General features: G+C 34.0%; 2 protein-coding genes across 3 annotated transcripts in view; both read left to right on the forward strand.

The window, feature by feature from the left end:
• Positions 1–7,526, forward strand: part of LOC123667216 (Kv channel-interacting protein 1) — a 106,662-nt gene extending 99,136 nt beyond the window's left edge. The window contains exons 6-7 of one of the 2 annotated variants that reach the window (XM_045601173.1): positions 6,090–6,253; positions 7,050–7,526. In XM_045601173.1, coding sequence (XP_045457129.1) covers positions 6,090–6,218 — 129 coding nt within the window. In that variant the 3' untranslated portion in view covers positions 6,219–6,253; positions 7,050–7,526. The remainder of the gene's footprint in view (positions 1–6,089; positions 6,254–7,049) is intronic. The other variant, XM_045601172.1, reaches the window with a different exon arrangement.
• Positions 7,527–15,959: 8,433 nt separating this feature from the next.
• On the forward strand, positions 15,960–20,627 carry LOC123666704. The gene is made up of 5 exons (XM_045600769.1): positions 15,960–16,150; positions 16,432–16,492; positions 17,087–17,200; positions 18,651–18,760; positions 20,461–20,627. The coding sequence occupies exons 1-5, from the start codon at positions 15,977–15,979 to the stop codon at positions 20,578–20,580; spliced, it is 579 nt and encodes a 192-aa protein (XP_045456725.1). The 5' UTR covers positions 15,960–15,976; the 3' UTR covers positions 20,581–20,627.
• The last annotated feature ends 1,981 nt before the right edge of the window (positions 20,628–22,608 follow it).

Below are 22,608 nucleotides of genomic sequence, written 5' to 3' on the forward strand. Positions count from 1 at the left end.
GTTGGAAGTTTGTATGAAAGTCCTATGTTTTTGAAGTAAGAGACTTGAAATTTCAAATGTAAGTTCTATAGATGGTAAAAAAGTGTCCAAATAATGTATCTTTAGAAATCAACCCCTTTTTGGGGTTGAAACGGGGGATGGTACGTTGACTCACTGATCACGAAATCTCCGAAACTATAACACCTACAAACTTGAAATTTGGCAGAAAGGCTCCTTATAGGGCGTAGACATCCGCTAAGAACGGATTTTACGAAACTCGACCCCTAAGGGGGTAAAACGGGGGGTTGGAAGTTTGTATGAAAGTCCTATGTTTTAGAAGTAAAAGACTTGAAATTTAAAATGTATGCTCTATAGATGATGAGAAGGCGTCCAAATAATGTATCTTTAGAAATACACCCCTTTTTGGGGTTAAAACGGGGATGGTAGGTTGACTCACTGATCACGAAATCTCCGAAACTATAACACTTAAAAACTTGAAATTTGGCAGGTAGGCTCCTTATAAGACGTAGACATCCGCTAAGAACGGATTTTAAGAGAAACGACCCCTAAGGGGGTAAAACGGGGGTTGGAAGTTTGTGTGAAAGTCCTATGTTTTTTGAAGTAAGAGACTTGAAATTTCAAATGTAAGTTCTATAGATGGTGAAAAGGTGTCCAAATAATGTATCTTTTTTTTTTTTTTTTTTTTTTTTTTTTATAGAAGAGGGGGCAAACGGACAGTTGTCTCACCTGATGGTAAGTGAAAAACAACATCCACAGACACCCGCTACATAAAATATTAGCAGGCGCGTTGCCGGCCTTTCAAAAAGGAATATGCTCTTCTTTTGAAGGTCCCTAGGTCGTATTGTTTCGGAAATACCGTAGGTGGCAGCTGGTTCCACAGAGGGGTCGTGCGTGGCAGAAAATGGCGCAAGAATCGAGCTGTCGTAGACTTCTTCACTTCATAGTCGTATCTTTAGAAATCAACCCGTTTTTGGGGTTAAAACGGGGGATAGTAGGTTGGCTCACTGGTCACGAAATCTCCGAAACTATAACACCTACAAACTTGAAATTCGGCAGAAAGGCTCCTTATAGAGCGTAGACATCCGCTAAGAACGAATTTTATGAAATTCGACCCTTAAGGGGGTAAAACGGGGGTTGGAAGTTTGTGTGAAAATCCCATGTTTTTGAAGTAAGAGACTTGAAATTTAAAATGTATACCTTATAGATGATGAGAAGGTGTCCAAATAATGAATCTTTAGAAATCAACTCGCTTTTGGGGTTAAAACGGGGGATGGTAGGTTTACTCACTCATCACGAAATCTCCGAAACTATAACACCTACAAACTTGAAATTTGGCAGATAGGCTCCTTAGAAGGCGTAGACATTCGTTAAGAACGAGTTTTACAAAACTCGACCCCTAAGGGGGTAAAACGGGGGTTGGAAGTTTGTATGAAAGTCCTATGTTTTTGCAGTAAGAGACTTGAAATTTAAAATGTAAGCTCTATAGATGATGAAAAGGTGTCCAAATAATGTATCTTTAGAAATCAACTCCTTTTTGGGGCTAAAACGGGGGATAGTAGGTTGACTCACTTATCGCGAAACCTCCGAAACTATGACACCTAAAAACTTGAAATTTGGCAAATAGGCTCATTATAGGTCGTAGACATCCGCTAAGAACGGATTTTATGAAATTCGACCCCTAAGGGGGTAAAACGGGGGTTGGAAGTTTGTGTGAAAGTCCCATGTTTTTGAAGTAAGAGACTTGAAATTTAAAACGTGTGCTCTATAGATGATGAGAAAGAGTCTAAATAATGTATCTTTAGAAATCAACTCCCTTATGGGGTTAAAACGGGGGATGATAGGTTGACTCGCTCATCACGAAATCTCCGGAACTATAACAGCTACAAACTTGAAATTTGATAGATAATTTCCTTATAGAGTGTAGACATCTTTTAAGAACGGATTTTACGAAACTCGACCCCTAAAGGGGTAAAACGGGGGTTGGAAGTTTGTATGAAAGTCCTATGTTTTTGAAGTAAGATACTTGAAATTTAAAATTTATGCTCTATAGATGGTAAAAAGGTGACCAAATAATGTATCTTTAGAAAGTAACTCCCTTTTGGGGTTAAAACGGGGGATGGTAGATTAACTCACTCATCACGAAATCTCGGGAACTATAACACCTACAAACTTGAAATTTGGCAGGTAGGTTTCTTATAGAGTGTAAACAGCTACGAATTAATTTTACGAAAATCGACCCCTAAGGGGGGATCGATCCAAAAAACGGGGGTCGAAAGTTTGTATGAAAGTCTTATGTTTTTGAAGTAAGAGACTTGAAATGTACAATATATGCTCTATAGATGGTGAGGAGGTGTCCAAAAAATGCATCGTAATCTATATATATATAAAAGAGAAAGGTCACTAACTCACTCATCACGAGAACTGAAAAACCGCTGGATGGTCTATCCATCCAGGTTGTACAAAGATAAAATTTGGCAGGGAGGTATAGTCAGCAGACGTCCGCTAAGAACGGATTTTACGATATTCCACCGCTAAGGAGGTTTAATTGGGGTTGATAGTTTGTATGAAACTTAAACAGCCTGAAAATAAAACTAAAAATGTGGTGTATAGAGGTTTTATAAAAATAACTATTAAATTATACTAAATTGTGCCTTTTAAAAAGTTACTCAGTTTGATAAGCGTTTCGATAAGTGACTGAAATAAAAAAATAATTTGCGTTAAACATTTTAATAGTAATGCATATCTTCATAACCACGCGGACGTAGTCGCGGGTAACAGTTAGTGTATTATAAAACAAAGTCCCCAAAAGTGTATGTGATCGATTCGCTCAAAATCTACTAACGGATTTTCACGCGGTTTCACCATTCGAGAAAGGGCTCCACCATTGGCAAGAGGAAGGTTTACGGAACGGCTAAGCCGATTTTGATGAGAGTTTCACTGGAAGTTTGCCGGGAAAACTTTGTGATACACTAATTTCAACGCGGGCGAAGCCGCGGGCACAGCTAGTCTATAATATATATAAACGCGAAAGGTCATTCATCACGAAATCTCCGAAACTATAACACCTACAAACTTGAAATTTGGCAGGTAGGCTCCTTATAGGAAGTAGACATCCGCTAAGAACGGATTTTACGAAACTCAACCCCTAAGGGGGTAAAATGGGGGTTGGAAGTTTGTATGAGAGTCCCATGTTTTTGACGTAAGAGACTTGAAATTTAAAATGTATGCTCTATAGATAGTGAGAAGGTGTTCAAATAATATATCTTTAGAAATCAAGTCCCATTTGGGGTTAAAACGGGGGATGTTAGGTTGACCCACTCATCACGAAATCTCCGAAACTATAACACCTAGAAACTTGAAATTTGGCAGGTACTTTTCTTATAGAGCGTAGACATCCGCTAAGAATGGATTTTACGAAACTCGATCCTTAAGGGGGTAAAACGGGGGTTGGAAGTTTGTATGAAAGTCTTATGTTTCTGAAGGAAGAGACTTGAAATTTAAAATGTATGCTCTTTAGATAGTGAGAAGGTGTTCAAATAATGTATCTTTAGAAATCAACTCCCTTTTGGGGTTAAAACGGGGGATTGTAGGTTGACTCACTCATCACGAAATCTCCGAAACTATAACAGCTTCAAACTTGAAATTTGGCAGGTAGGTTTCTTATAAGACGTAAGCATCCGCTAAGAACGGACTTTACGAAACTCGACCCCTAAGGGGGTAAAACGGGGGTTAGAAATTTGTATGAAAGTCCTATGTTTTTGAAGTAAGACACTTTAAATTTAAAAAGTATGCTCTATTGATGATGAGAAGGTGTCCAAATGATGTATCTTTAGAAATCAACTCCCTTTTGGGGTTAAAACGGGGGATGGTAGGTTGACTCACTCATCACGAAATCTCCGAAACTATAACAGCTTCAAACTTGAAATTTGGCAGGTACGTTTCTTATAGGGCGTAGACATTTGTTAAGAACGAATTTTATGAATCTCGACCCCTAAGGGGATAAAACGGGAGTTGGAAGTTTCTATGAAAGTCCTATGTTTTTGAAGTAAGAGACTTGAAATTTGAAATGTATGCTTTATAGATAGTGAGAAGGTGCTCAAATAATGTATCTTTAGAAATCAACTCCCTTTTGGGGTTAAAACGGGGGATAGTATGTTGACTCACTAATCATGAAATCTCCGAAACTATAACAGCTACAAACTTGAAATTTTGCAGATAGGTTTCTTATAGGGCGTAAAAATCCGCCAAGAACGGATTTTACGAAACTCGTCCCCTAAGGGGATAAAACGGGAGTTGGAAGTTTCTATGAAAGTCCTATGTTTTTGAAGTAAGAGACTTGAAATTTGAAATGTATGCTTTATAGATAGTGAGAAGGAGTTCAAATAATGTATCTTTAGAAATCAACTCCCTTTTGGGGTTAAAACGGGGGATGGTAGGTTGACTCACTCATCACGAAATCTCCGAAACTATAACAGCTTCAAACTTGAAATTTCCCAGATAGGTTCCTTATAGGGCGTTAACATCCGCCAAGAACGGATTTTACGAAACTCGACCTTTAAAGGAATAAAACGGGGGTTGGAAGTTTGTATGAAAGTCCTATGTTATTAAGGTAAGAGACTTGAAATTTAAAATGTATGCTCTATAGATGGTGAGGAAGTGTCCAAATAATACATCGTAATCTATATATATAAAAGAGAAAGGTCACTGACTCACTCATCACGAGAACTCAAAAACCGCTGGATGGTCCATCCATACAAATTTAGCAGGGAGGTAGATTATAGTTAGTAGACGTCCGCTAAGAACGGATTTTGCGATATTCCACCGCTAAAGGGGTTTAATTGGGGTTGATAGTTTGTATGAAACATATACAGCAGCTATCAGTTCGCCTGAAAGGCTATTTATACTGCAGCCTGAAAATAAAACTAAAAATTTGGTCTATAGAGAGGTTTTATAAAAATAAATATTAAATTATACTAAATTGTGCGTTTGAAAAAGTTAGAGTGATAAGCATTTCAAGTGACTGAAATAAAAAAATAATTTGCGTTAAGCAACTTAATAGTAATGCATATCTTTATAACCACGCGGACGTAGTCGCAGGCAACAGTTAGTGTATTATAAAACAAAGTCCCCAAAAGCGTATGTGATCGATTCCCTCAAAATCTACTGAACGGATTTTCATGCGGTTTCACTAATGGAGAGAGGGCTTCAAGAGGAAGGTTTACGGAACGGCTAAGCCGATTTCAATGAGAGTTTCACTGGATGTTTGCCGGGAAAACTTTGTGACAAACTGATTTCAACGCGGGCGAAGCCGCGGGCACAGCTAGTATGTAATAAAATCATTGTTATTTGAGTCGTTAGAATTTTATAATTACACTTTTTGAATAAAACGATTCTTCAAACCGTCATTGTAAATTAAAATAATATGAAAAAGAGAATGCCATCTGAATCAATGGTCATCTGTATCGTCAATACAAGAATTTTAGGAGCTGAATACTGTAAACACAACACCAAACCATAAAGGACAATGTTGACAAGAACAATCCATAATACAATTCCTGCGGTCACCAACCCGCCTGCCCAGCGTGGTGACTACGGGTAACACACAAGAGCTCGCGCCATTTTTGGCGCAAACTTGTGGAGGCCTATGTCCAGCAGTGGGCTACGATAGGCTGAAGTGATGAATATAGTTTTACTCTTCTTTTTATTTATTTATGTATTTTCTATAAGTATTAGAATGTAGACATTTGTATGTAAGTTTATTATACATCTACACCACCTACCCAATTTAGATTTTTTTAGGTTTTTTTTATGTCTGGGTTGTCTGGAAGAAATGGCTAAATTAGCCATAAGTCCACCCATTGTAGTTCACAGTCTGTAACTATCTTTATGCATTGTTTGTACTTTGTAATGTATTTGCGGTGTACAATAAAGTATAGAAATAAAATAAATAAGAGTAAAAGTATTCGGCCTGAAACGTCCAGTAGGAGAGCTGGGCATAGTTTTTCTGCATGTAGGTAAAGGATCAGAGCCTACTACTCTGCTCCACTGCAGCTCGGCGGATTAAAAACGTCGTTCGAATAAAATTGCAGGTGGACCGCGTGTTCAGGAAGCTGGACCTGAACCAGGACGGCGTTATAACAATCGAGGAGTTCCTGGAGTCATGCCTGAAGGACGATGTGATCACACGCTCTCTTCAGATGTTCGACACGGTGCTATGACGGCAGACTGACGCGGCGCACGAGCGCGAAACCAGGTAAACATCATCTCTACCCAGCAACTCTAGCTACCTTATCAAAATGGTGGCATACAAGTCTACGGTCCACTTGATCGTAAGTGATTACCGTAGCCTATAACACCAAAGCATCACAAGCAAGTTGCTGCCTCTACTCCCTACCCTCTCCAGGAGCTCTAGCCACCTTACCTGCTAGGGTGGTAAACAAGCGCACGTCCCACCTGATAGTAAGCTGTTGCTATAGCGTATGAACGCGTAAAATGACAGAAGAATCACAAGCGCATTGCCGACCCTTCCCCTGACCCTTCGTAAGAGCTCTAGCCACTTTACTCACCACAGCAATACAAGACTACTTGAAAGTAGTGTTATTTGGCTCTAACCTTCTTTAAGGTTGAGGTAATTCACCAGTCTTCTCCCAATTTTGAACAGGATATTTCTTGTCCTACCTTCCTGTTACAAAAAAAAACTCGATTTCCATTTTTTTTTTTATTTTTTTTTAATGTCACTAAGTCGGCAAACAAGCGTACGGCTCACCTGATGGTAAGCGATTACCGTAGCTTATAGACGCCTGCAACACCAGAAGCATCGCAAGCGCGTTGCTGACCCAATCCCCAGTCCCCCCAGGAGCTCAGGTCACCTTACTCACCAACAGGAACACAACACTGCTTGAAAACAGCATTATTTTGCTGTGATCTTCTGTAAGGTCTACCCCAGTCGGGCTGCTCCATATTTTGAGCAGGAAATTCCTGCTGTGCCCTACCTCAGTTAAATGTTCCATGTGAAGTCTTGCTAGTTTGCAATAATAATATTCACTCAGTGTCCTCTTAGGGTCGTCATAAAACGGACGTCGTACCACACATGTCAGTGTCACGGGCTGTACAACATGGCGGCGGAGTGGGTTTCCCGCGCGAATTACGCGCGCTATATCGCATCCTTCGAGAACTTCTACCGGCGCATTGTAAAGCCGAGGATCAGGAGCGTTCTCTTTTTCCATTTCTAGATTGTCTGTGTTGGATCTTGTTGGAAGTAAAAAAAAGTATTGTCGTTGTAACTTTTTTTTCTTTTTTTTTCTTTTAAAGAAGAAAACCTATTTTCTGTGTTGGATCTTGTTGGAAATAATTTTTTTTTTTTGTTATTCTTTGTGTTTTTTTTTCTAGATTATCTGTATTAAGTCCTGTTTGAAGTAATTTTTTAAATTATTAATTACGTTCACTTTTTCCATGTTGTAGTTTATTTGTGTTGATTCTTGTTGGAATTAAAAAAGTGGTTGTATTTTTTTATTATACTGTGTGTACTTCTACGCTTTATTTATACAAAATATTCACCTGTCTTGTAAATTGAAGTAAAATCACGTTTCGATTCCGTATTAATTTTTTTTTACTAAATCATGATTTTTATTATTATTAATTAAATGCTAATGTCAAAAATCTATGATATTGACCAAAGCAGACAAGACAATGTGTGTAAATGTGTAAATGTTTTGATTTCCTTAACTTGCAGTCACGTTTACGGTTATTTTTTAAATTTATAAATATTAGACCAATTTGACTAAAAATTAATTAAAAATATTCATTCAAATAATATCCTATATTTCTTTTTACTTTCAACAAGGCTTAAGAATTAAATATTATAAAAAGTTTTGTCGTCATTTAAACAATTTTATGACAAATTGGATCAGTTAAGTACAGAAGAATTTTAGTTTATATAATAAAAGAAGAAAAATTTATAGAATTCAACAACTTCTGTACGTTAAAGACTTGAAGATTTGGACAGATTAAGTTTTAGATAAATAATAACTGAAACTAAACCGTTAGATAAATGAAGTTACTTAAATCTTTCAGGTAGAATAATAGATTGGGATGTTCTTAGCATAGACGGGATGGTTTTGCGATCTTAATAATAAGAAATAGTCACTCCTCGCAGTTTTGGCCGCCTCACTTTTGCGTCTGCAGGAATATCGGGATAAAATATAGCCTATAATATTGGTCTCCTCACCGTCCCTCAGAGAGCACGTAAAGCTGTCGATTACGGTGGTTGATCTTTTATCTAAGAACAGGTACTTTTTTCTGTTCTGTTCAGATACGGTAACACCGTAGACATAAAGAACATTCTTTATATTGTTATTATGATCGCAACAACCTTCTCTGTCTGTGATTCTTAGTATGTATAATATATGAAAGTTAGAGAAAAAAGAATTTTATCAATAGCGTCCCAGTTTGTATAAGAAAATCGACATACTAGAAAAGTGTAATGTTATAAAGAAGAATAACAGCAATACTCTAGCAAACCTATTTAAAATCAGCTAACATTACTGTAGGTACAAGTATCGGCGCGGAAATTGAGCGCTCGTTGACAGAATGAGGATCTTTTCGCATCAATGGTATTCAGTAATCATTAAATATGAATAAAATGTTGATGTAAAGTTGAAGGTCAGGGCTCATAGCTATATACCTTTTAATCGTGTTGAGATTGGCTTTTACCGTGAGGATCATTTTGGCCAGTATCCTTAATCCTAATTATTTATCATAACTGACTCTAATACCATCAGAAGCTAATTTTCAAAACACATCATCCCTAAATTTATTTATTACTTTTACCGGATGCCTATACTGAGAACTGGAACCAATTTAGTTCCTTTCAAAAAACCAAGTCTAATATAAAATAAATTCCATTAATATTCATTCATTAATAGTTTATACTTTTCCATATTTGAAAAAAGAAATGTTTAATTTTTTTTTGTACAAAATTTTAAAATGCTTAAAAATACTTGACTAAATGAATAAATACTGAGGCCAGCAACCCGTTTAATTCACTTTAAATCAGGTCTAATATAAAGTAAATTTTTTACAAATAAATTTAAGGAATATTCCTATTTCAAAAAATAGCCAATTACCAGTTTACTTTCAAATGTTATTGATATACGAAGAGACCCGCGGCGTGCTCAAAGTGTTCCTCGAGAACGTCATCCGTGACGCCGTCACCTACACCGATCACGCTAAGAGGAAGACCGTGACCGCTATGGACGTCGTTTACGCCCTTAAACGTCAGGGTCGCACCCTCTACGGTTTCGGCGGTTAGACTGACGACTAAATACTATTATTCGTATTTCTTATTACTTGAAATACGAATGATTTCAATAAAAAAAAGGCCCTTTTCAGGGCCGCACATGATTCCTTCACATACGCTCGATTGAACGTTAGCTCGTTTCTATCGATCTAAGACGTCTCTTTTTATTACATATCATTACCAAAACAAATTATTTTCTTTCTCTCTTTGTACTTTTACTTACCTACTTTTGAAATAATAACGAACACGTACCTACCTGCTTATATTTATGAAATTAAATCAAAAATAATAATAATAGATCGTATTAAGGAGCAATTGTGTAAAAGGAGACTTGATTAGTTTTGAAAATTATCTCCTGGCGTTTCTTTAGTAATCCAAAAAAGTGCAGTCGACGCTAGCGCCGCTAGTGGCTAAAACTGTAAGTTTGATCTATGAAAGAGATTGAGTAAGACTAATGATATATCTTCCTTCTCTAACTTCCATAGCCTAGGTAGCATCTGTTATAGTTCCAGAAGCTTAAATTGTTTTTACAACTAGAAATTTAGGATGTAATATTAAAAATCATGATTTTTTCAACATTAATTTCGATATATCATTGTGTAACGGCAAAAACTGTTTAAAATTATAATTTACAAATAAATCAACAGGGTAAATAAATCTCTTTGAGAGCCATACAAACGAACGAAAATTTATTTGATAAGCTTATCATATTTTTCGATGGATAGTTTTAAATGGTTTGTTAAGTTTCGTCTCTACCGAATTACCTATTTTTAAGACCAAAATCTTTTTGTGTTAACATTTCTATTAACTTAAGCCATTTATTCCACGACTAAATTTATCTGCATATATATGTTACGATACTATAGATTCAAAAGAGCGTTACCTTTGCATTCAAATATTTTTTCCCCTATCCAGTTTCGGAGATCAGATTCAGATAGGCGTGTGATAGCGATTGCTACTCACAATTGTTACTCATAGTATAAAATGCATCCACCAACCTGCAGTATTGCCACGTAGTTAATTATGCTCTGACTCTTCTCCTATAGAAAAATGTCCGCAAAAAGAGACCTATAGGATGTACCTACCAGCCTACCAGTAGGATGTTACAGGCTGAATATATATTTTTTTTCAATTTCTAAATACATTTAATCTGTTTTCAAATCACTATCAAAATACAGTTGTCACATGACCTGAAGTCCTGTTCCTATATTGAAAAGATGGTTCGTTTTGATCACGAACAGCTTAATTTCGAATTTATCGTCTAACTTCATTTATTCGAAATTATACTGTTCGTTAGCTGAACGAATATTTTCATGAATTATGTCGATCATGAAATTTTTAAAAGTGAGAAAAAATTAAAGATAAATATAATTTAAAACATTAAAAAAAAAAAGTTAGTGTCCGAAAAATTACTCTATAGCTCTTTAAAATATATTTTATAGAAATATTCAATTTTGAACGGAGCGCTCTTTAATTCTAAACATTTAATAAATTAATTAATTACTTATGACGTCATAAAATAATATTATTCAGTTGAAGCATTATATTTATTTATATTATTTTACTACACGCATCTACTTTTGATTGTTACCAATCTAAATTTCTTTTCTATCTGTAAATAAATAACATGAGCTAATCCGAAAAAAAAAATATCATATTGCGTATGTATTATATTATTTACACTTTAAAAGCAATTCTAGAAATCATATCATAATTTATATAATTATATTTAATAATCCTTTATGTAAAATATTATTATTATAATTAAACTATTTATTTATTGTTATAAGCTTAAAGCCCATCAATGGCGCTTAAATTTTAAGATGCTTATCACCGACCAATCTTTAGTCCATTAATTTGTACAAAATATTCTCACAGTAGCTCTCACGATACCTCAAATGTTTATTTAACCACATTGATATATATACAAAAATGTGTAATTTACCCGTTTGTAAAATATTAAATAAATTATACTCCTATGTTACATATAACAGATTAAAGAGTTTGACAAATTAAATGTGATATTTCGATTCAATTTCGAACATAAAATGATAACATTTTTAATATCATATCAAAAATCGACCGTTCCCGCGGGTGTAGAACCTGCAGCTCCGACTCACCGAGTCGGTGCTCTAGCCAATTAAACTATAGAACTATATGATGATTTTATATGTGGTTCTAAGCGACCGCTAAAATAAAAATGGTTAGAATTCCCTCATGTGTGGATAACACAAAAATAAATAATACGAATAGTAAATCCTTAACTAAATTTATTTTGTAAATATTATTCGGTGTAAATAAAAATGTAACAGCGTAGTGAATGTACGCGCATAACCTCCGATGATGCACCGAATTCAATTACTCCTTTTTTGAAGTGAGAGTTCGAGAGTAGCGTGATTTGAAACTCGATGAAACAAAAATGTGTCATGATAAAGATAGAAACACATTAATGTATAGGAGAAATAGAGATAAAATATCGTGACAGAGTCATCGTCGTCGATAGAACAAATCTCAGCGGCCTACCTTCCTACGACTTTCAAGTCTCACTTCTGTCGTGTGTGAATTGCACACACACTTTTTTGTGTTCGCTATTTTTGAGACAAAGTTTTCATTCGAAATTGAAAAAAATCGATATTTCCGGAAAAGAGTTGCTCCAGCGATTATTTTGTAAAATTGTTTTACATACATACAGATGTTTATCGTTTTCTGGGTGTTTGTAATTATGTTATCTGTCGCCGACCCTCTCATGCAGGACCCACTTTAAGGCGCCTCTGGAACCACACAAGGATCTTCTGAAAATGATGACTGTGAAACGTTCTTTATTCACTAGTATTTGTCCGTGACTTCGTACGAAAAACTATTTTGTATTTACTTGCATGATTATTAATTTTTAGAATAAATAATATTAGGATTTTTTCATATTATCAATTACTTAAATATAAAATGTAATTTTCGATAATGATGAACTTCGTTCAAGACTTTTTTGGGGTAGCATATTATTTGGCAAGGTCTAAATATGTCAAATTCCACCAAAATCGATTCTACTTCTTAGATTTAAAGACATAGGTAAACAATGGGATAACATTGAATCGAAATATTGCTAATAAATAGAAATAAAATTCTCCTAAAACGAAACATAGTAAAAAGAAATTAATAATATAAATATCAGTGCGAAAATATTTAAATAAAACGGAACATAAATTTATTTATTTTTTAATATAAAAATTAATTATGACCAAATTCTCAAACATTTAATTTTAAGTATTGCTGTCTTTTATACAAAAAAATCTTTTTGACTAACCCGTTGGCGCAGTTTGTAGTGACCCTGCTTTTTGCTCCGAGGGTTGTGGGTTCGATTCCCACCCCGAGTCTGGGTTTAATATAAATGTTTATTTATATATGTATTATTTATAAGTATGTTTATCGAAAAAAAAAGTAGCTATACCAGTCGGCTGTTACCTATAACACAAGCATTAAGTTGCTTACTTTAGGAACACATGACCGTGTGTGTATTGTGTAGATATTTATTTATTTATTATTATTATTATCTGACAAAGACATCAATGCAACAAACGGCAAATGTGTTCTGACCAAGAAACTTGTAAATTTCCTTGGTTCTGACATTTCTTTTAAGTCTAACAATCGTACTTACAACTACTCACAAAATGTTTGATAACTTGGTCATTGTTGTACCAATTTAATTATTAATTATATTCCAGATGGATTCCGTTGATTGTTTTAAATTTTAAATAAATCTTTAAGCTTTTCCTAGATAATAAGCGAAGTGGATGCTTAGGGCCTGTTTAATCGGTTGTGGATAACGCTATTTGACGGATAACAGTATCCCACCGTAAAAAGTTTTTGATTCATATAACCACAACCTGTTTAACAGACTCTAAATAATTGTCTTATCTTATGAATTATATCCAGTAAAAGATTATAATTTGATGTTAATATTACCTACCTACGACTGAAAATTAAAAATTTACTAAGGAACTGTATATCATAATTATTGTTTCAATATGTCATAACCAATACTGTTTTTTTTTGTAAGTTTGATTTTTTTTTTTTTTTTGAGTAAAACTAAATAATTTGTACAAAATATAAAACAAAAAACTATAGTCGTGACAAAATTATGAAAATTTTTAACGTTTATAATTATTATATTAATATTGATTTATAATATGAATATCGAGTACATTTTATTTTATTATTTTATATTAAGTGCATTTTACGTTCCGTTGTGAGTTTTTTTAATCACCTTCGAGGTCGTATAATCCAAGACCATTCAGAAATTGTAAACGGGGCATAATAACGTTTTTTTTTTCATAAATAAATTAAATAAACTAAAATTACCCAGTTTTGTTTACATAACTAAGTTTTTGTATTATAAATAAACTATTTATATATTGTACAAATTTGATCTACACCTATTGAATTTTTAATTTCATATTCTAAAAAAATCTTTAATGTTACAGTTTTTGCCTAAATTGTTAAAAAAAATTATAGAAACTGTATTAAAGGTGTGCTTTAATATAGATTTTATTAAATTTGTTTAATATATAATAAAACTAGAATCAGGTACTTTGTTAGATATATCTTCATATAATAAGGACGAGCGACGGACATAAAATACATTAGTAGCGACTAAATGTTAAAATAGATTATTAATTCCTTAAAAATAATTTTTAAAGTTCTCACATCATATTGCTTAACATAAATTAGACAAAAGTAAGCCAAGCATTGTTATTTATATTATGACTGCTTCTTATTTTAATTTATAAAGATTAATAATGACAATTTAAGAAATTTAATTAGTACAGAATAAATTTACTGTTGAAAAATGTTATTTTATGTTATGTTAATGATAAATAAGTAATTTACGTTAACATTGACAAAGTTATAGTTCATTTTTTTAAATGTCATAATAATCGTATCACTAATTTAATGTCAATTATTTAACAATAAAAATATATTGAAAAAATAAACTTCTAAAATGGAATAATTATAAATTTTATCATATTTTTATTTATAAAAATCGAAATATATAATCAGAATAACTATTTTCAGCTGACTGTCCTATAACGTATATTATATTAAATTTTATTTATTATCACAAACTTTATATAAAATATATATGTATAAAATGAAATATGTCTACTGTTAAATTATATAATTTTATCAATTTATAATGTCAAGTATGTCTGTAAATGACGTGGCGTGTTGTTTCGTCTGGAACGAGAGACTTTACCGTTATATAAAAGAAAAGAATAATTAAAAGATCTTTTAATTATTCCTTCGGCTTTTGTGACGGTAAAAGAAATATACACGAGACGTTGTGTTGTGTGTAATATTATTGTAAATAATTGTCGCTGTGTCAATACGTCCATGTTAATACCTACTGATAGTAAACAGTTCTTCATGTTTTGAGTTGTTTTATTTAATATGTACATGTGCGGTTTTCCTCGCTTAAATTTTATTACTGCGCTTCCCCGTCACTGTACAACATAATACAAACTTGTACAGTAAAAATACAGAAAAAGATAAAAAGGCGATCTTAAAAGAACGATTTCTTCCAGACAACCGCTGCACATAGTACACTATATGATACAGTAGCAGCGACAATAAGTGTACCACTATTAAAAATAAAAATATTATAATAGTCAAAAATCTTCATGGAGAAAGATTGATAAATTAATGAGATAGATAATTTTAAATTGTAGCTATTTGACATTTAAACAAAATAACTTTTTAACCGACTTCGAAAAAGGAGGGGGTTACTTAATTCGACCGTATTTTCGAAAATATCCTAAGGGTGGTGGTACCATGATAAGGAAACCAGAATCGAAATCGAGGGAAACCTAAAATCGTAGTGACGACTTGTGCGTATGTTAATTTTTTTCTTTATTACTTGTCGATGTAATTGAGGTCGGTTTATTCGTTTGCAAGCAAATAATTATTACGATATCTTCTCAACTTTTTAATACAAACAAACGAACAAAAATCATTCTAAAAAATTTTGAGTGTGAGCTTAAGACCAGACGGCAGAAATGAAAACTTCATTGGGAATCGCAATCAATTTATAATATAATAATAAATGGTAGGGCGCAGCAGGAATTTGATGCTCAAAATATGGAGCAGCCCGACTGGGCCTGACCTTTAGACCTTTTACAGAAGATCACAGCTAAATAATACTGTTTTCAAGCAGTATTGTGTTCCTGTTGGTGAGTAAGGTGATCAGAGCTCCTGGGGGGATTGGGTCGGCAACACGCTTGCGATGTTTCTGGTTTTGCAGGCGTTTATAAGCTACGGTAATCTCTTACCATTAGGTAAGCCGTACGCTTGTTTGCCGACCTAGTGATATAAAAAAAAACTATTAAATTAACAATGACTTCACTATCCGTCTATAAAGTATGTCATTACTGTAGAATTTTTTAGCACATTATTCCTAAAAAAATTATTCTTTATAGGCATGAGCTGTCAAAAAGAAAATAAACAGTTGGATAAGGTATAGTCAACAAATCTTAGGTAAATTTTTTACAGTTGAAGTGTTGAAGATATTTAAAACACCTTTTTGTTTATTTCGTTGTAAGACCATTATTTTTTCCCTGCAACATTAATTTTTGTTAATGGCACTTTAGTACATGTCATAGAGAGGCTCTCTATGCTCCATGGTACATGTCAACAAATAGCTGTCAAAAGAAAAAAAGTCTTAAAGTCTGCATACAAACTTTTATTTGTTTTAATTTACTAGAATATATTAATAAATATAGGAAAATGTCGAAAACAGCACACGTAGTAGATGGAGAAGCATCAGAATCCGATTCAGAAATTGAGATTGGTAAATCGCCAGTAAGTAAACTTTAAGACAATAAATTTTAAGTTAAACAGGTGTTTATCTAAATAAAACCATGTTATAAAAAATAATGACAGATTTTTAAGTTTTTGTGTATTTATAAGTTTCTTGAACATAAATATAAGGTAATACGTAAATTATCTTATTAATTAAATCCCGTGAAGTATGAAACAGACTTCTGAGCGCAGGTCGTCATGCTAAACAATTTTCTATTTTCAAGACTAAAGACTAAAGAAGATTGTCTGTATTCAATAAAGCTTAAATAAATAAATTTCAGGATATATCATCATTCTCACAGACCTGTGTCATATCTGGTGAAGCACCGGAATCTGATGATGGTAATATTTTTAATCTTATTTAAATAAAAACACAACTTAAATAATTGACAGAAAAATAATATGAATTTTATAAGTATTATCTGTTTCACCTCTTGTGGATATGGATGGACTATTTCATAAATTTGTATTATTTATTTTTTTGTTACCCACACATTAGGGAATTCTAAACATTTTTAATATCATATCAATCAATCTCTTAGAACCGTATACAAAATCATCATATCAAAAATTTTGATCTAGCGAGTACATTGTTCTATAGCTTAATTGGCTAGAGCGTCGACACGGTCAGTCGGAGAAGCGGGTTCAATCCCCGCTAGAGCGATTGACTATTGATATGATATTAAAAATTAAAAAAAAAATACTTGATAAATTATGTTATCAATATAACACTTGTAGTTATTAATTTAGGAGAACAGATCATAATGGCCTATTCTACCTCCTGTTATCAAAATCTATTCATAAGTTATTTGGAAGATAAACTATATCCACACCGGTGAATCCTGTCATCAATTTATTATTTTATTTAATTTTCACATATCATATTCTCATTATTTATTTTAATATTATAAAAGTATAAATATTTTTAATTTTCAGAGACTAAAGTACAATCGCCGGATATAAATGAGATAGATGCTCCTCTGCACACATCAATGATCCCGACATCACCCACCAAATTGATACATAACTCATTGTTGCATCAAAAATTATGTAAGTTATTATTCTTTTGACCATGCATTGGTGCAGTGATCACAGCACTGACTGTTGCACTTACAGTCGCAGTTGGATCCCCACTCATGGCAAACATTTGTATCGGCCATCTAGATGTTTGTCATGGTCTAAGCGCTTGTTCTTGTGTATTGTGTTACTGAACCCCCCACACACATGTGTAAATCCTAGTAGAGGGCCCTCTACATCGAAAAAGATACCAATTCCTTGCAATGGGAATGGTATGTTACATGCTAAATAAATCAACAACAAAATCAAATTAAGATTTAAATAATAATAATAATAATAATATTTATTGGACACAATCATAATTCATACAATAAATAGATTACCCTCATTCCTGTACTAGTAGTACAGTGTTGCAAAAGCCAGTATCCTCCCCTTGATTACATGTAACAACAACTTATGCCCTTAGGAATTAATTATTATTAATTTAATGGTACAAGAAAGAGCTAATATTATAAAAAATTTAAACTAAAATTATCCATGTTTGTTTCGTTTTCACTATTTCATACCATGTGTACGTGTACATGCTTGTGTGTGTATGTGCGTGCGTGCGTGCGTGCGTGCGTGCGTGCGTGCGTGCGTGCGTGCGTGTGTGGGTGTTAAATAACTCTCAAGTCTAATTTTAACACAACTTCCATTGCATATTTCTTATAGAATAAATTATTTAAAACAATACAATATATTAGGAGACATCCGTATAATACTTAACACTAAATTTTACCAATGTAGAGTCCTCTCATCGTCATGCTATCAGTCACACTTTCAGTAACCTCCTAATCATGATAAAGTTTTAAGAGTTGTCAAGTTTGCCGGCAGAAGTGAAATTTCTGAAAAGTCGTAGGAAGGTAAGACGTTACGATTCCTTCTATTGACGACGATCATGACCTCGTGAAAAAGGTCGTAAGCGGCATGCAAAACGCGTCGCTTACGCATTTTAAGCAGTAATATATTCTATCTCATTCTCTCCTATACATTTATGCTTTCTTTCTTTATCGTGACGCATTTCCGTTTCATCGAGTTTCAAATCACAACGATTTTAACTTTCTTAAGAAATATTTAATAATAATAATAATAATTTACTCTTTATTGTAAACATAAAAAGAAGTTTACAATTTATTACCATTCAAGAAAAGAAATGTACAACAGGCGGTCTTATCGCTTAACAGCGATCTTTTCCAGACAACCAGCTTGGAGGAGATAATGTGAAACAAGCGGAAAGGGTGTACAGACTTTAAATAAAAGAAAACAAGAATAAAATCAAATATACACACATACATGCATACATATACACATACTACATACTACAAACAATATTAACTAAATTATTTATTATTAATTTATTTAAATTAATAGGTATCATTCATAGTGTAAAGATTACTTTTTTTTTAAATTTGTTTTTGAAATTGAATTTTAAATATGATTTTAGGGGAATGCAATGTCTCGCTTCGAGCTACAATCGAAGGACTAGCCAAACACACAACTGACATTTGTGTTGAGAAGCTGACGAGGGCTGACAAGACTCTGCTAAGTGTACAGGTGCGTAACGTGTCTTAGAGGCTAGTCTAGTGTTGCTAGTGTACTCTTACGATTTATTTATTTATTTACACTTTCGCACACTAATACAAGGTTTTAACAGCATAACAAATGGAATATAAAAATAAAATTTGCATCAGCTGCAACAGGCGGCCTTATCGCTAATACAGCGATCTCTTCCAGGCAACCTTTGGGCAGAGGACTAAATAAGAAGTGTGAGATGGGGCGCAAAAATGTTATGTAACATACATATGAACATAGTCACAAACGTACATGTACACCAAATACATTTACTTACATATACATTACATATACATCAGAATTGTAGATTGGATATTGGTATAGTAATTACACTTTCTCGTTTATTTCATTTTATTTATACTATAATCTTATAGATAAAATTCTCGTGTCACAGTGTTAGTTACCATACTCCTCCGAAACATCTGGACCGATTTTTATGAAATTTTGTATGCATATCGGGTGGGTCCGAAAATCGGTCGACATCTATTTTTCATACCCATAAATTATAAGGGGGGTTTGCGGGGTCAGCTAGTATATATATATATATATAAAAATATGAATGTTTGTTTGTATTTCTTTTATAGAATCGTAAACTATGCATTTGATCATGTCATGATCTTCACCAAAGTGTTGTGCATGAGCCCACAAAGGATTCTGAGCGGGTACGACCAAAAAAATAAAATTAAAAAAAACGTAGCAACGCGCGCAGGGTACGGCTAGTAATATAATAAATATTAATATATAACATGACACCGCATCAGCGCAACGGTCTCAGCTATGGATTGTACCTGTTGCGCTGGCGCTTGTGGGTTCGATCCCCGCACATGAAAAACATTTGTATTGGCCATGCGGGTGTTTGCCGTGGTTTGAGTGTTTGTACAGTCTTTTTGGGTCTCCCCACCGTGTATCGGAGAGCACTTTAAGTAAGAGTGCGTATATTATAGATGGTCTCTAGGTGGAACTATGGAAAAGTGCCTGATCCCCGCGGTTTCACGCGTCTTAATTTAAAGAAAAAAATATCCTAAAACCTTCCTCGGTAAATGGGCTATCGAACACAAAAAGAATTATACAATTCGGACTAATCGTTCCTGAGATTAGCGCGTTAAATGAAAAAACTTTTCAGCTAAGATTTTAGTATAGTAGATGTGAAATAATAAAAATCATCATCATCATCATCATCATTACAGCCTATACAGTCCACTGCTGGACATAGGCCTCCACAAGTTCACGCCAAAAATAACGTGAACTCATCTGTTTTGCCCATAGTCACCACGCTGGGCAGGCGGGTTGGTGACCGCAGTACTGGCTTTGTCGCACCGAAGACGCTGCTGCCCGTCTTCGGCCTGTGTATTTCAAAGCCAGCAGTTGGATGGTTATCCCGCCATCGGTCGGCTTCTTAAGTTCCAAGGTGGTTGTGGAACCTTGTTATCCCTTAGTCGCCTCTTACGACACCCACGGGAAGAGAGGGGGTGGCTAAATTCTTTAGTGCCGTAGCCACACAGCAGAAATAATAAAAATATTCTCACTAAAATCAGAATCAGAATAAAGAGATCGCTGTTTAGCGATAAGACCGCCTGTTGTACGTTTATTTTTGTGTATTGTTTAATAAATTGTAAACTTTTTATGTGTACAATAAAGAGTAAATGATTATTAATAATATTAAAATAAATAAAATTCTGCAGGAGTGTATGAGATCAACAAATGCCAACTTGACTCTAGCGAGGGCCAGGCTGAAGCAACTTCACACCGAACTTGAAAAAGCAAATTGTGCAACCGCTTTGCCGACTGTTAAGATTAAATAGACTAAAATTGTTGATTAATTGTATTAAAATATATATTTTGTTATCTTTTAAGTGTTTTATTTATACGCAGAAGTGGTTCCGTGACATTTTTTGATGGAGGGTCACAAAAAAATAAACGAAAAATTTTAGCTTATCATTTATTTTATTAACCGACTTCCAAAAAAGGAGGAGGTTCTCAATTCGACTGTATTTTTTTTTTTTTTTTTTTTTAATGTATGTTACATCAGAACTTTTGACCGGGTAGACCGATTTCGACAAATTTTGTTTTAATCGAAAGGTGGTGTGTGCCAATTGGTCCCATTTAAATTTATTTGAGATCTAACAACTACTTTTCGAGTTATATCTAATAATGTGTTTTTACTTGACGCTTTTTTCGTCGACCTACGTTGTATTATATTGCATAACTTTCTACTGGATGTACCGATTTTGATAATTCTTTTTTTTGTTGGAAAGGGGATATCCCTAGTTTAGTACCATGATAAGAAAACCAGGATCTGATGATGGGATCCCAGAGAAATCGAGGGAAATTCTTGAAAATCCGCAATAACTTTTTACTGGGTGTACCGATTTTGATAATTTTTAATTTAATCAAAAGCTGATGTTTATCATTTGGTCACATATAAATTTTATCGAGATCTGATAACTACTTTTTGAGTAATCTTGGATAACGCGTAGTTGCTTGACTATTTTTTCGTCGATCTACGTTGTATTACTTGTCGATGTAATTGAAGTCGGTTTTTTTTTCGTTTGCGAGCAAACACAATTATTTTAATCTACTATTTCACTCGTCGTCCTGTCTCGCTCGCACTCATTGAATACAGTGCTAGGACTTGTACTAAACTTCGTTTCATTGGCACGCAATCACTTGCGCTCCACTCGTACAGCTTAATGCCAAATATACGTCATGTAATAATACACTATTGTATAGGCATAGTAGAATAGAAAAAATTGATGAAAGGATAGTATACTTAACATAAAATGGCAGATCATTTATATATATTAAAAAAAGAAATGGACCCAGAATCGACCCCTGTGGAACGCCCATTTTTAGCACAGATCCAGAAGATCTCGTTCCGTTTATTGATGTGTTGAATTCTATTAGATATGAAGCAATTAGATTAAGATCTTCACCATTAACGCCGTAATACTAAAGTTACTTAAAAAGATACCTTTGGATGAGGATTGCGGAGAACCGGAATGTTTGATGCAAGCTTGGGGGGGGGGGGGGCTATGTCTAGCAGTAGGGTGCGATAGGTTGAAGTGTGTACAAATTGCTATAAATTTGAAGATCGCTGTACGGTGAACGACCGTACATTTGCGCCAACTCGGCATTTTATATTATAATTAAATTTATTAATTTTTTTGTATGTTAAGCAATAAGTTCAGTTCACATATAACCTCGAGGGCGTGTGCACTCAGTAGCAATTTTATCATTTTTTAACTATCATTTATCAATAAACATTTTGTATATATATCATTTCTTGTATCATTTAAAGTTGTGTGTAACACCGTACAATCGCAAAAACACTCATAAGAACCTAAATCTAATCGACTCCTAACAAAAAAAAACGAATTAGGGCAATAAATTCTATTCTTAATTTATATTCTAATTTAAAACTATAAATTCTCTTGGTTGCCTCTAACAATGGAGTCACCAATATACCTAAATTAAATTTTTCTGTTGCTTCCTTTCTCTTTTCTCCGTTTCAAACACATTCCACTAAAATCGTTGGATATCTTCTTCAATACCACAAATTTCACAACTAGAAAACATGGGCGTACCCAGAATCTTGTTAAGGTTGAAATAAATATCTAATGCTTTTTCATCATTACAGCCTATACAGTCCACTACTGGACATAGGCCTCCACAAGTTTACGCCAAAAATAACGTGAACTCATGTGTTTTGCCCATAGTCACCACGCTGGGCAGGCGGGTTGGTGACCGCAGTACTGGCTTTGTCGCACCGAAGACGCTGCTGCCCGTCTTCGGCCTGTGTATTTCAAAGCCAGCAGTTGGATGGTTATCCC

This window comes from Melitaea cinxia, chromosome 27 (genome assembly GCF_905220565.1).
Source record: "Melitaea cinxia chromosome 27, ilMelCinx1.1, whole genome shotgun sequence".
NCBI lineage: Eukaryota > Metazoa > Arthropoda > Insecta > Lepidoptera > Nymphalidae > Melitaea > Melitaea cinxia.

What these genes read in the sequence shown, in the direction of transcription:
- LOC123666704 (XM_045600769.1), top strand. Translation starts at nt 15,977, where the DNA reads ATGTCAACAAATAGCTGTCAAAAGAAAAAAAGTCTTAAAGTCTGCATA. An exon ending in AGCACCGGAATCTGATGATG is followed by an intron (nt 16,493 to 17,086) that starts GTAATATTTTTA and finishes TTTAATTTTCAG; the next exon opens with AGACTAAAGTACAATCGCCG. An exon ending in ATTGTTGCATCAAAAATTAT is followed by an intron (nt 17,201 to 18,650) that starts GTAAGTTATTAT and finishes ATATGATTTTAG; the next exon opens with GGGAATGCAATGTCTCGCTT.